Genomic DNA, 13,033 nt, shown 5'->3' with positions numbered 1-13,033 from the left:
ACCCCTGCGCCCGGCAGTCCCGCAATCCGGGAAGGCAGGCGGGAAGCTGGTGGCAAGGTCCGGGACGGCGCCGGCTGCGGAGCCCGCGCGCAGGCGGCGAGGTCCTTCCCGGGGGCTGGACGCGGGCCGAGAGAGGCCGAGGGTGACGGCGGCGGCCGAAGGGACACAGTGCCTCCCCACCGCCAGGAGGTGCCTGCCCGAGGAGGGCGGCGGGCGAGCCGGCTTCCCCGTGCAAGCTCCGGGCTTGCTAACTTTGTGACAAACTCTCAGGGACCTGGCCTGGGTTGGATCGGCTCGGCTTTGCCGGGAGAAGATGAGAAGCCGTGCGCATTGAACCGACAGCACGTGTGAGCGGGAAAGGAGAGCTGGGGGCTTGAATCGGGGATCCCCGAAGCCGAAGGACCGCAGGGGCCAGTGCACCCTCCACGGCCCCCCACCCACCCCCACACACAGAGAGCCCCCGCCTCGCCCGTGGCGCTCCTGGACCTCTCGGCCGCTGCGCCCCGTTGGCCGTCGCCTCCCCAGGCGCTCCGAGCGCTTGGCGTTTGCCAGGGGCGAGGGGGTTCCCCCTCAGTAGCCCCGCAGGGGCCCACCGGCCGGCGCCTCTCGCTGCACGGCTGCGGGCTCGAGCCTGGCCGTGGGATGTTAGCGGTCGGGGCGATGGAGGGCACCCGGCAGAGCGCGTTCCTGCTCAGCAGCCCGCCCCTGGCCGCGTTGCACAGCATGGCCGAGATGAAGACCCCACTGTACCCCGCCACCTATCCCCCGCTGCCCTCAGGCCCCCCTTCCTCCTCGTCTTCGTCTTCCTCCTCGTCCTCGCCCTCCCCGCCCCTGGGCGCGCACAACCCAGGGGCCCTGAAGCCCCCCGCAGCCGGGGGGCTCTCATCCCTGGGCAGTCCCCCGCAGCAGCTCTCGGCAGCCACCCCGCATGGCATCAACGACATCCTAAGCCGGCCGTCCATGCCCGTGGCCTCCGGGGCCGCCCTGCCCTCCGCCTCACCCTCGGGTTCTTCGTCCTCGTCCGCCTCCGCCTCCTCTGCCTCCGCCGCCGCCGCAGCTGCTGCTGCCGCAGCCGCCGCCGCCTCCTCCCCGGCGGGGCTGCTGGCCGGCCTGCCCCGCTTCAGCAGCCTGAGCCCGCCGCCGCCGCCCCCGGGCCTCTACTTCAGCCCCAGCGCCGCGGCTGTGGCCGCCGTGGGTCGCTACCCCAAGCCGCTGGCCGAGCTGCCTGGCCGGACGCCCATCTTCTGGCCCGGAGTGATGCAGAGCCCACCCTGGAGGGACGCGCGCCTGGCCTGCACCCCTCGTGAGTATTCGATTGCTGGTGTCCGGCCACCTGCGTTTGGCGCCCGTACAGCTCCTTCTCGCGGTCCCTGGTGTGCACGCGGCCGGTCACCCTTCTACCCGCCCTAGTCGCTTGGCAGTGCCGAAATAGCACAGTTTAGGCTGAACCAGGGAACTCATTTTTCTGAGTTGGCATGGCAGCGTCCAAGCGCAATCCCGTCCCCAAACTTTGGGCACGTCTGGGCTGTGCGTGTGTGCGGGACGTGTGCCTGGCTGCTCCCGAACAGGCCTGGCCGGCACCGCTGGTCTGGCCTGGGGCAGAGAGATGGCACAGGAAGGAAAGGCCACCCACCCTTGTCTTCAATCCTTTGGGGCCTTTGTGGAGTTCTTGCGTGGCACTTGAAAGAGCTTAGGGAGGAGCTAGAAGAAGGGACATAAACGAAATGACGTCCCGCAAGATCTTGCTTGGGGCGACCGATTTGCCCCAGATCACAGCAAGTGGGTGGCAGCGGCGGGGACCACGCGTGCCTGCCAGGTGGCGTCGCTGGGCCCAGCCAGCCCATGGCCTTTTCTTGACCAGTTTTCTGCTTCGAACGGTCCCGGAAGTTTCTCCAAGTCAGCGGGCCTGTGTCGTGTGGCTGGGCGGCAGTGAGTGCGGGAGGAAGGCCGGTGCGAGTGTCCGGGAAATGCTATTGTATCCATTCTGGCGGCCACCACAGGGCAGCCAACAAAGGTTACGCCTCCTCTCCCTCCCTCTCAGCCTCTGCAGCCTTAGACTTGGGGAGCGAGGTCACTCTCTTGTGCGCCAAGAAACTAGGGGCCCTTTGTTGCCCGGACACAGGTTAGGGAAGCGTTCAAGGAAAAAAATGTAAAGAAACCACAACAACTTAAAAAAACGAGACAGAACTAGTTATCCTCTGGCAAAAAGCTCGCGGCCCCGGATGAGCACAGACAAGAGCCAAAAAAGAAGGCGAAGGGTACCGTTTTGGACCCTTCTGAGACTAATAGGGCCTTGCCTCTTCGGCTCTGGCAAACTTTAGCCACGGGCTCCCCGGTTGGTACGGAGCGGAAGTCTCACCGAAGCTCCGCAGACACCTGGCCTTTAAAAAAAGGTGCCGATGAAGGAATCAGGACTGAATCTTAACTGTAACACTGCAACAATGTGAAGGAATCCACTATGGGGGGAGGGCATGGGGAGGGTTGGGGGAATCCCAGAGCCTATGAAACTGTCATAAAATGAAATGAAAGGAATCAATTAAAGAAAAACACCAGATGCCAGTAGAGAGAGAGAGAGAAAAAAAAATACCGCAATAAAGGAGCCGCACCTTGGGAGTGAAAGTGCTGGGACTCTGCAGGTGCCTACCACAGAGAAAGATGTTGTTGTTTTGTTTTTAAAAGTTTAGTTCTCCCTCATCCCCCGCCCCCCCCACACACACACCCGGGAACCTCCAAGTGGAGCTGCTCCTAATCAATTTTCCCCCACTTCCCTCCCTTGGCTGTTGATCGGTTTTCCTAGATCAAGGGTCTATTTTGCTGGACAAAGACGGGAAGAGAAAACACACGAGGCCTACGTTCTCCGGCCAGCAGATCTTCGCCCTAGAGAAGACTTTCGAACAAACAAAATACTTGGCGGGGCCTGAGAGGGCTCGCTTGGCCTATTCGCTGGGGATGACCGAGAGTCAGGTCAAGGTGAGTGGACTGGCAAACCTTGGGTGTCCACGCCCCGCGTGGTGAGTGCGCCCGCAGGGCAGTGCAGGGCCAAGTCAGTGGCAGCCCAGGGGAAAAGCTGGTGGCCGGGAAGGGGGAGGGGTGGGGGCTTACAAAGACGCCGTCCGGCAGGCGGGCAAACTGTTGCTGAACAAAAGGCCTCGAGCCCCCGCCTTTGAAATTAGGTTAATCTAGATAGCGGCTTGGGCTGTGGGGACTCGCCATCACGGGAGAATAAAAAACATTACTGAAATCTCAGCCCAGGGACTAGATCAGGCTGTTAATAGCTTCTATTGACTATGCAAAAAGATGCTGAAGCTTCCGTTTGGGGCTTCTGCCTCCAGCAGTTAAGCACAATTTCTTAAAGTCCTGGTCGGCTTTGTAGTGCTGGTATGTCAGTATTTATTAACTTGCAGATTTCATCTCGCTTCCTTTGGATACGCCTGGCATGGATGAGGCCAAGGCAATTCTTTTGTAATAGTAATTTTCCAAATGAATTGACAGCATGATTACTGTATTATATAGGATTGGATTCTATTTAAAATATGTTTATCAACAGATTTTGTCACTTCGTTTATAGTTAAATTTTAAAAATCTTTTCCTGAAAAATGAAGGGAATGACCCAGTTAGGTAAATTCTATCTGAGAACTTCCTATATTTTCAGTACTCTTTCCTCCCTAATCCCTACTCCCCCAGTTGGGTACAGTTGTTTCTTGGAGAGTAGAAGTCTGGTTTCATTAGTTTTGCCATTGCTTCTTAAGAGGAATAACATTATAACTTGGGTCTACTAATTAGAGTATTATTTGCCCCTCTGCCCTGACCCTTCCTCCCACATGATCAAATGGATTTCGGTGGGGATTTTGTATGTAGGCATTAGGATAGCATCATAATTAAAATTACTGTTATTATTTTCTTAGTGGGTTGGTGCAGAACCCACCACAGTAATTGGGATGTCCGCATTTGTCATCATAAATACGTCTGTATGGCTAGAAACGAATTAAAATCGCCGTATAAAGCAAATCAAAACCACCTTCTTGGCTATTCTGATTTTTACATAAAACATGTAACAGATGAAAACCATAAAGACAGAATAAGGCAAAGCCTTTGAGAAATTGGAGGTGTGTTGTTGATCTTTCGGTTAAACTGTGTATGTCAAGGAGTCAAAAATCAGGAACAGGCTTAACTATTTTATATATAACATGAATGCCTTAGGCAGGAATTAAATTAAAACAGAAAGCATAACCACGCTAACATTGGAAAACAACGTAACTGGCCAACTCTTCACTTTTTAAAACTAATTCTAGCTTTCACTTTGATTTTCTGGACCTCCTACAATGACAGGGGGAGGGAGGGAAGAGGCAGACGAGAAAGGAAGAGAGAACAGACCAGATTACAGAGGGTGATTTTGACAGAGCCAAATATTTCTAATATTTCTGTTAGTTCACTGTGGGTTATTGGAGGTTTGTGTCTTAGCAGACTTTAAACTTTACATCAGGTGTTTTAAGTGCACATGGGAGGTGGTTTCCCTACCGGATTTGTGCATGGCTGAGACCCTAGGGCAGCGAAACAGACAACTATGGCAAAGGGCATAGGAACAGAGCAGGCGGCTGGTAAACAGGGTGCCTCCGCGCCCCTCCCTCCCGCTCCTGAGTCACAACCAAGAGCCAGGGCGCCTGGGCTGCTCCAAATTCTCCCGGGAAAGCTAAATAAGGAATTAACTTCTCAGGCACCTGAAGAAGGCTGTTTCTTACTTCCAAATGGGAAGTGGGAAGCAAGCTTTTTTGGGGGGAGGGTGGATGGAGGGAATTTTGCTTTTTACTCTTTGAGGAATCGCTCGCGGACAATCCCACTACTCCTGGGTTATCGCTATGGCAACACAGGAGATCAGGCGGGTTGTGGCCCGGCCACTCTAACGAGACCAGGCCGAGAGGGAAATGAGAGGGAACCGGGTTGGCTGCGTGGACGCGGAGTGGTGCGCTCAGGAGGTCCCCGGAGGGGCCGCGCGGGTGGGTGTGGCGGCGCCGGCTGGGGTCTGTGAGCCTTCAGCTCCTCCTGCCCGCAGGTCTGGTTCCAGAACCGCAGGACCAAGTGGAGAAAAAAGCACGCCGCCGAGATGGCCACGGCCAAGAAGAAGCAGGACTCGGAGACCGAGCGGCTCAAGGGGACCTCGGAGAACGAGGAGGAGGACGACGACTACAACAAACCTCTGGACCCCAACTCGGACGACGAGAAGATCACGCAGCTGCTGAAGAAGCACAAGTCCAGCGGCGGGGGCGGAGGGGGCGGCGGGGGCCTCCTGCTGCACGCGTCGGAGACCGAGGGCTCCTCCTGAGCGCGTGGCCCGCGCCCGGCCCCAGCCCCGCGGGGGGGCCCTTTGCTACTTTCTGAGATGTACATATCTATTTTTTTAACCTAGGAGTTGTGGGGGAGGCGGGGGAGAGACTCCAGGCTAACCAGAAGGCAGAAACAGGCCACCCTTGCGCACCGTGGCGACTGAGCCCCAGAGGGCAGCTGTGCCCCCAGGGTTCCCCCAGCTTGGTCCTGGTGCACAGGGTGCGCCCGCCCAGGAGCTGCTGCCCCTGGTTTGGGCCCCCACGTGAGCAGCTGGCAGGGGGCCCACCGCCAGGAGCTGCTGCAGGTCCCACCCGTCGCGAGTGGAGACGGCGGCGCAGAAGATGCTCCCGTCCGCGGCTGCGCAGACTCAAGTTAACCTGTTGAAGGCTCTTTGTAAATAAATCGTGAGTCACACTGACTAGAAGTTACTTTATTGTGAATATTTAAAATGTAAAATCTTTCTTTATTTCTTTCTTCTTTCTTTTTCCCTTTTTTTAAAAATTTGGTATGAAAAGATGGGCCATCCTTCTTGCTGCCCTTTTTATTTGAATTTAATTGGAGAGCTGTAGAAGAAGGTGCCCCCACCTCCTCACCGCCGCCTCTGGCCGCTCTGCTTTTGCATTTGTGGAACTTCAGTATCCCCTTCAAGCTCTCTCGTCCTGCCGGGCCCAGCTCGGCCCTGCCCCGCCCTGACTATCCACCCACTCGGGTTAGCTCCCGCCCCAGGACTTGAAACAGAAGACGCGGGAACCAGCGATGGCCTTCTACCTACCCGCCTCTCCGTTCCTCTTGGAAATTGCACACTCGTTTGTTGCTATTTATTAGTGGTTTAAAGAAAGTATAGGGGAGGGAAGGGGCTACAATAGCTTGTATTTAATTTAACTCCTTTCTGATATAAATACGTGTTAAAGTAGATGGTGGGGATTGTTCTACCCGCTTTGGGTCAAAAACATAAAACCCATTTAGTTGCTGTAATTGAATTCGAAGTGTTTTGTATCATAAGATGCTATAGAATATGTAAATTGTTTTCTTTTGTAAAAGCTAATTAATAGTGATATATTAGCATCTTTAACCTTTATTAATTTATATAAGGAATTCGGTTTATAAAGAGAAGAAACCCCCTTTGCAAGACCAGTCAAATGTAATGCACTTTCTGTTTCAAGGATAAATCAAATTAAAGACAGTTTGAAGACGTCTGTTGCCTTGAATGAAAGGGTACAGATCACCTGATCTCATCAGAGATCTCAAAGAATAAAAGTCAAGACCACAAGAAAAGGATGTTAGAGCGGTTTCTTGAGTGAAATAGCTGTTGCTTAATTGTTTTTGTTTTTGTTTTCAAAGCATGGGGTCACCTCTCTCATTCTTCTTGATTGGGAAGGTAAATACAGCCCCACTCCCAGTGCTTCCTGCAGGGACTTGTCCAAAGAACTACTTCTGACGTCTGTGTTGTGTGATTTTTCCCCAATCGCTTTTTCTTTTACCAGGGATCCCCTGGGGAATTTTGGGAAGCCCTCATTTTCATACAGCCCGCAGAGTTCCTCAGTCAGCTCCAGAGTTTGGCCCTGAGCTGGGCCAGGGCATGCTGTTGGATGTACAGATTTCCCAGCTGTAGCCCGAAAGACTGCAATATTGGTGGGAGGGTAGAAACCCTGATTTTGCTCAGTATCCCTACAAGGAAGGATTTATTTGAAGAAAACCTCCCGTAATTAGCTGATGTGAAAATCTTGAGGGTGAAAGAAGCAATGCAATAGCTGCTCGGTTAAATATGTATATTATGTAAATATCTATATATAGATATAGATATAGATTATAAATTCAGCATACCTGGGATGGGGCTCCATCACCATCTTGGGGTCTTTTTGTTCTCAGACAGTTATATGCTGAGTGAAATCGCGTTACCCCTTAGTGTTTCAGGTTAATGAGCTTGTGTGGGAAGAGAGAAAAATCAATACTATCCAGCAGATTCTCCAAGCTAATGTTACGCAAAGAAAGCAAGGGTCTCTTGTTTCTTTGAAAATAAAAAGCAGGTGAAAACTGAATTTTTCTTGGATGCACCAAATGAAACTCTCCGGAAAACTGTTGTAAAATCTATTCCTGCTGCCATGGTTGGATACAAAGAAAGGATGGAATTCTGTCTTCCTTCTTTTCTCCAAGAAATTTTTTCAAGAAGTTTCAAACTTTTCTGAATGTCTATCTTTTTAGCAAGACTAAGGTACTTGTCCTGTAGAGAGACAGCTTACCTCTGCTGGGGTGTTATAATTCCTATCCTGTAACGGTAAACAGTTGAAGAAACTTTCTCCCATCCTTTTTTTAAGTTCACCCCCCTTCCCTCCTCTCCCTCTCCTCCCCCCTACTCTATCTCCTTTCCTCCCTCTCTCCCTCCCTGCCTTCCTGCCTTCCGGCCTTCCTGCCTTCTTCATTTGCTCCCTCCCTCCCTCCCTCCCTCCATCACTCTTTGCTTCCTTCCTCTTTCATCTCTCTCTTTTAAAAGAAAACTGGGGAGGAGGCAAGACAAACCTAAAATTCAGCAACTGCATCTCTAGCTGGTTCTGTTATGACAAACAGCTATCTCTTTTGCTACTTTACTTTTTTTAAAAAAAAATCTCATCCATTTGCTGCCTTAAAAGGCCAAGTAACTTTTTATTTACTACTTAAGAAAAGAAAAATGCACAATCTATTTAAAAACGTTATTTCTAGACTATCGTAATAGTAATTAATAGCACGAATGCAGTGGTATCAGGGAAAGCCTTAGCCAAAGACTGAAGCTTTCCTCAGTAACAGGTAAGCTCTTAGCATTATTTCCAAGTCAGACACCTGGCGGGGAGGGGCAGTAGAAAGAGCCGCCTTGGAGCTCTTCCACTTGACATTTGAGCATCATCGAGAAATGTGAAAACCCAGTGGCCTGGCCTTCACCCATAAGTGGGCCGAGAACAAAGCATGCAGGCTGTCTGAGCACTGAAGGGTGGGAGCTGTGAGCAGCAACCCGAGCCGCCCAGGGACCATGCTACATTGGCTTTCGCTCCTTTCTCCAGCTGTCTGCAGCAGTGATTTGAGGTTTCCAGCTAGTTGACTTCTATATGGGATTTCTGCTTGCCACTGGTTGCAACTGGCTCCATAAAAATGGGAGTGTGAGTGAAGTGGGGTGGGTACACTTTGACTAGTTCCTTGTATCCTGTAGGCTTGGTTCACCCTCTGTGTGACAAGAACAGTTTTTCCTAAGAGTGTGGTAGGGGAGCAATGGAGAATAAGAATCATTTTTCATTTTGGTCCTCAATTTTTATTACACTAGCAATCAAAAGCATCCAATAAAAGCTGCCAAACAGTCATTATAGCTAAAGGAGCAGGGGCAGAGGGCTACACTAAACACACACACACACACACACACACAGTCACAGCAAGTGGCCTGAAGCAGCACAAAACTGAAAATACTCCCAGGCAACAAAACATTTGCAATCGGAAGGAGAGAGGGAGAGAGAGGGAGAGAGAGAGAGAGGAGAGAGAGAGAGAGAGAGGAGAGAAGAGAGAGGGAGGATTTTGTGTGTTAAAAGGGAGGCTAAAACTGCCTTTTCAGTTTTGTGTTTCTTCTCCTTAAAAAAAAAAAAAAAATCCAGAAGGCTAGTGGTGGATACAGTGTGCAGGTGGAGAGTCCAGAATTTGGGGATGCTGCTCAAGTACCACTCCCTGCTTCTGCTAAGTTCTTTATTTACAGATCTGAGAGTCCAGGCTCAGTTCTCCACACTGGTGACTCATTTGCTCTTTGATTTCTATGCAGGATTCTGTAACTCAGTGCACTTTGCCTGTTCTCCCCAAAGCTGTGGTCACACTGAGCAGATTTCCAAGCCTGTGAACTATTTGGTCCGCTTTTCCTTTCACTACTCTAGAAACAGTGGAAAGAGGGAGAACTGAAAATTCATTCTCTGGAAATTTCCTCATCACTCAGTGAGCAAGCAGTTGTGGGGACTGTGGAGGGGCAGCTTTTCTTAAAAATACTGTGGCTGGTAACAGACATTACAGGGAGAGGCATTTGAACCCTATTGGAGCCTCATATCATGTAAATGAGAGATGAGTATGTTATTAGCTTTATGTCAACCTGGGGCATTCACTTCTCTGTCCTTTAGGCTGGTGACCAGCAGAAACCCCCCCTCCCCATAGAGGAGAGGTGAAATTCCACTTGGGAACTCCTAGCACCCAATAGCTTAAGTAGACAGTGGCTTCTTTGTTAATTGTTGACACAGGATCACAGGATTGTTATTACTCAGGATTGTTTAATAACAGAAGTAAGAGGGAGATTTCACCTACAAACTCCATTTTGAGTTAATTTGAGCAGACTTCGGTGCACTAAATTTCCATTCTCTTACCATATACATGGATAGATACAAAAGACTTCCCAATTGACTCCTGCACCCCCACCCACCAAAGTTCAGGTCTCCAGTACACTTCCTTTCTTCTTCTTTTTTTTTAAGGACAAATGTTTATTTTGTTCTGCAACATTTGGATTCCAAGCTTTAGAGAAAAACGCATTTTCCCTGATACAGCCCTTTGAGAGATCTGTGGAAAACAGGACTATAAACCTCCCATCTGTCAATGGAAAGTTGGATTGAGCGTAGTGATGGCATGAGCAAGATGATGCAAGAGATTAAGTGTTTCTTGAAATGTAGCCGTTCAGTGTTCGCATGCATTGGACTGCAAAGTTTACCTGAGAGCCTAGGTTGATTCTCTAGTCTTCCGTCATCCAAAGGAGGTGAAAAGTGAATGTCCATCATTTTTCCAGTGCTTCAATGTAGACATTTTCATGAGTGCCAGGCCACTTGAAAACTTGAGAAAGTAGAGAATCATAGCTCTGAGGAATCTCGTATCTGCCTGACTAGAATTCCCAGATCTGGGAACATCATCCAGGGCTTCTATTTCAGTATACCTTGAATAATTAGGGCTGGTTTAACCCCTTCCTCATTGTGCAGAAAGGAAAAAAAATTACAATTTAAACTAGCTGCATATAATTTTATGTAGAGGAGCTCTGCTGCTCTCTCTCACTTCTTGTTACCTGTGTATGTCTACCTTGGGACAGCCTAAAGATATGTCTAGATGTAATTGTTCCAATGCATTCGCTTATGATAGGGGACAGATATGCTGAACTGGTACCAGTATATTCATTCTGCTTACTTCTGCAAAAATGGAGCTTATGGGAGGGGATCGTGCATGTATTATGTAAAAATACCAAGCATTAACAATTTGCTTAGGACAAATCTGCTTGTATGGACCACAGAAACTTGAGGTCACTGAAAACTCACTCACATATTTATTACCCTATAATCTAGTGATCTTCAGGCACAGGCACCTGCTAAGTGTTCATGCCTATGACATAAGCCCTATGCTTGGGGTCATAATTGAAAGGTGTTTCTTTAGTTGTTTTCTGAGACTTGGGCCCTTGCACTTATTGCTGTGGCTCTGCTCTTGATAAGAATGTTGTCAATTTCTCTCTCTCTCTCTCTCTCTCTCTCTCTCTTGCTCTCTCCCTGGATTTTTATTCTTTCTTTTTTGTGTTCTTGACTTGGTCTATAAGGACTTGTTCATCTTCCTCCCAAAGCCAGTTGGTTCTAAGTGAATGAGGTTCTGTGAAGTCTTTCCTCTTTGCCATAACTAGGAGACGACATGGTGGCTGAGAGCAGGGCCCAGGGGCTGGGGCCTACATCATAGCTCTGGCCCTGATGGCTGAAGACGTCACCTCTCTGGGCCTTTGTCTTGCCATCTGTAGAAGAGGGATGATAACTGCACGCAATCCAGAGGGCTGTTAGGAGAATATAAGTGAATATAAATGAAGCTTTACATGAGTGCCTGGCACATAAGGAGCTGGGGAAGTCTTTACCAGCACCACCACCACCACCACCATTGTGGGCATTAAGAAAGGTCCTGTCTCAGGTTACTTCCAGCCCAGGCTCTGCTTATGTAGGGGAGTAGATGGACGTGAATCCCCTTCTACTGGTTTGTTTTGGTTTAATCTGAGGGTGAGCTGAATCTCCTGTTCCCCGTGAGCACAGGGTAGCTAGTTCCCTTGCTCTCCCTGTTCCCCGACTTTACTCACTCTGGAGGGGATGATAGCTGCTGTTGTGCTCAGAATGTCCATGTGGCGAGGAACCCAGGCTTCTCCTTTTCCCACAGTCAATCCTTGTGGGCATGCAGGTGAGATTCAGAAATAGCTCCTGAAGTTCCAGCAGGCTTCCCAAGACAGTAGTCCCTGCCCACTTCTCCTCTGCAAGCTTTCTTCAGGCCTTGAGGTACAATCAATCAGGTAAGCTCTCCAGGATTCCTGACCCATGGAAGCTTCTTTAGGTAATACGTGCTTAGTCTTCTAAGTCATTCGGTTTGTGGGTAATTTGATACATGACTTAGATAACAAATGCAGGCTCTAACAGACCTATCTCTGTTCTTTGGACAGAGAATAGCAAGATGAAGATAAAGGTTCTTGAGAAAGACATCTTTCACGGTGACTTAAAGTCATGGGGTAACTGCCACCCGATGACTGTGGTGTGGGGAGAAGTGCTGGCTTGCTGCATCGGGATGAGGGAACTTAAGCCTTCTCCTGCTGGTTCCAGTTGCTTGCTGATGAATCCCATTGCTTTCTCTATACAGCTATCTTCATAATGAACACTGGTCACAAAGTTTGGATCTCAGAAGCAAAAGATACAAGAGGCAATGATTACATCTTGTAAGGTGGATGCATAATTTGGGTAGCCATGTCCTAACGGGTATTTCCCACATAGGAAACATCAGCAGGCATGGAAAGAAGCATGCTGTATTATGATTATTTTTCCCCACTGGGACATGACCAGAGACACACAACCAGCTTCATTCTGCTGGGCTGGGTGCTGGAAGTGTTTTTTTTTAAATTCAGGGAGAAAGGATGGAAGAAGGGACCCTGGGTTTGAAGTCATAAGTGAGTATTTGCATCTCCTCTTTTTGATTTTTCTTTCTTTCTAAACAAGTCAAAGAGGCTGAAAGACAGGAGAGAGAGAGTGGGCTGTAGTTACAGAAACTGCTGTGAGTTCCTTAGAATGATGGAAGGAAGACTGATGCAACAAGCCCACAGAGCAAAGGAACAGTCCTGGCGGTGCGCAGACAGCTGGTGTCTAGGAGGGCTTCTCCTTGCCTGAGCCTGACTGCAACTTGCCACTCTGAGTTGACGGGCAGAAGGTTCTCCTCTTTGTCCACTTACTCTCATTTTGTACCCCTCTAACAGAGCCAAAATGGAGAAGCCAGGGGACCTGGGAAACAGAGCAGCAAACACGATTTTAGGTTTGGCCCCTTACCCCTGGTGTCAGAAGCAATCCCAGTGCTTGGACAAGTATTTTGATAGATGCCAGTTACAAACAGAAAAGGGATTGAAAAGGCAAAAGCGAAACCACACATTGTCACTAGCCTGCACTAGATAGGCAGGCTGGTGGCTGTGGATCCCTGCCAGGGACTTGCTTTTAACACACACACAGCGATGGTGTCAGCCAGGGGACTGTGTTGTACTTGGTGAAGGACCGCAACAACTTCCAGGTGCACGGACAGCCCATCTCTGTCAGCAACAAAAAGCTTTGTAATTTTTTTTTTAAAAAAGATTTACTTATTTTTATTGGGAAGTCAGATATACAGAGTGAAGGAGAGACAGAAAGGAAGATCTTCCATTTACTGGTTCACTTTCCACGTGGCTGCAATGGTCTGAGCTGAG

General features: G+C 49.7%; 1 protein-coding gene across 1 annotated transcript; it reads left to right on the top strand.

The window, feature by feature from the left end:
* Nucleotides 1-403: 403 nt before the first annotated feature.
* Nucleotides 404-5,320, top strand: NKX6-1 (NK6 homeobox 1). Its single transcript, XM_004590590.3, has 3 exons — nt 404-1,303; nt 2,798-2,970; nt 5,051-5,320. The coding sequence occupies exons 1-3, from the start codon at nt 643-645 to the stop codon at nt 5,318-5,320; spliced, it is 1,104 nt and encodes a 367-aa protein (XP_004590647.2). The 5' UTR covers nt 404-642.
* The last annotated feature ends 7,713 nt before the right edge of the window (nt 5,321-13,033 follow it).

The sequence above is a fragment of the Ochotona princeps genome, chromosome 7 (genome assembly GCF_030435755.1).
Source record: "Ochotona princeps isolate mOchPri1 chromosome 7, mOchPri1.hap1, whole genome shotgun sequence".
In the NCBI taxonomy this organism is placed as follows: domain Eukaryota; kingdom Metazoa; phylum Chordata; class Mammalia; order Lagomorpha; family Ochotonidae; genus Ochotona; species Ochotona princeps.
The sequence above is the reverse complement of the archived record's forward strand: the minus strand, read 5'-3'. Positions and strand labels throughout refer to the sequence as shown.

Coding starts and splice junctions, on each gene's coding strand:
- NKX6-1 (XM_004590590.3), top strand. CDS start 643: ATGTTAGCGGTCGGGGCGATGGAGGGCACCCGGCAGAGCGCGTTCCTG. Junction 1,304..2,797: donor GCGCCTGGCCTGCACCCCTC/GTGAGTATTCGA, acceptor CGGTTTTCCTAG/ATCAAGGGTCTATTTTGCTG. Junction 2,971..5,050: donor TGACCGAGAGTCAGGTCAAG/GTGAGTGGACTG, acceptor TCCTGCCCGCAG/GTCTGGTTCCAGAACCGCAG.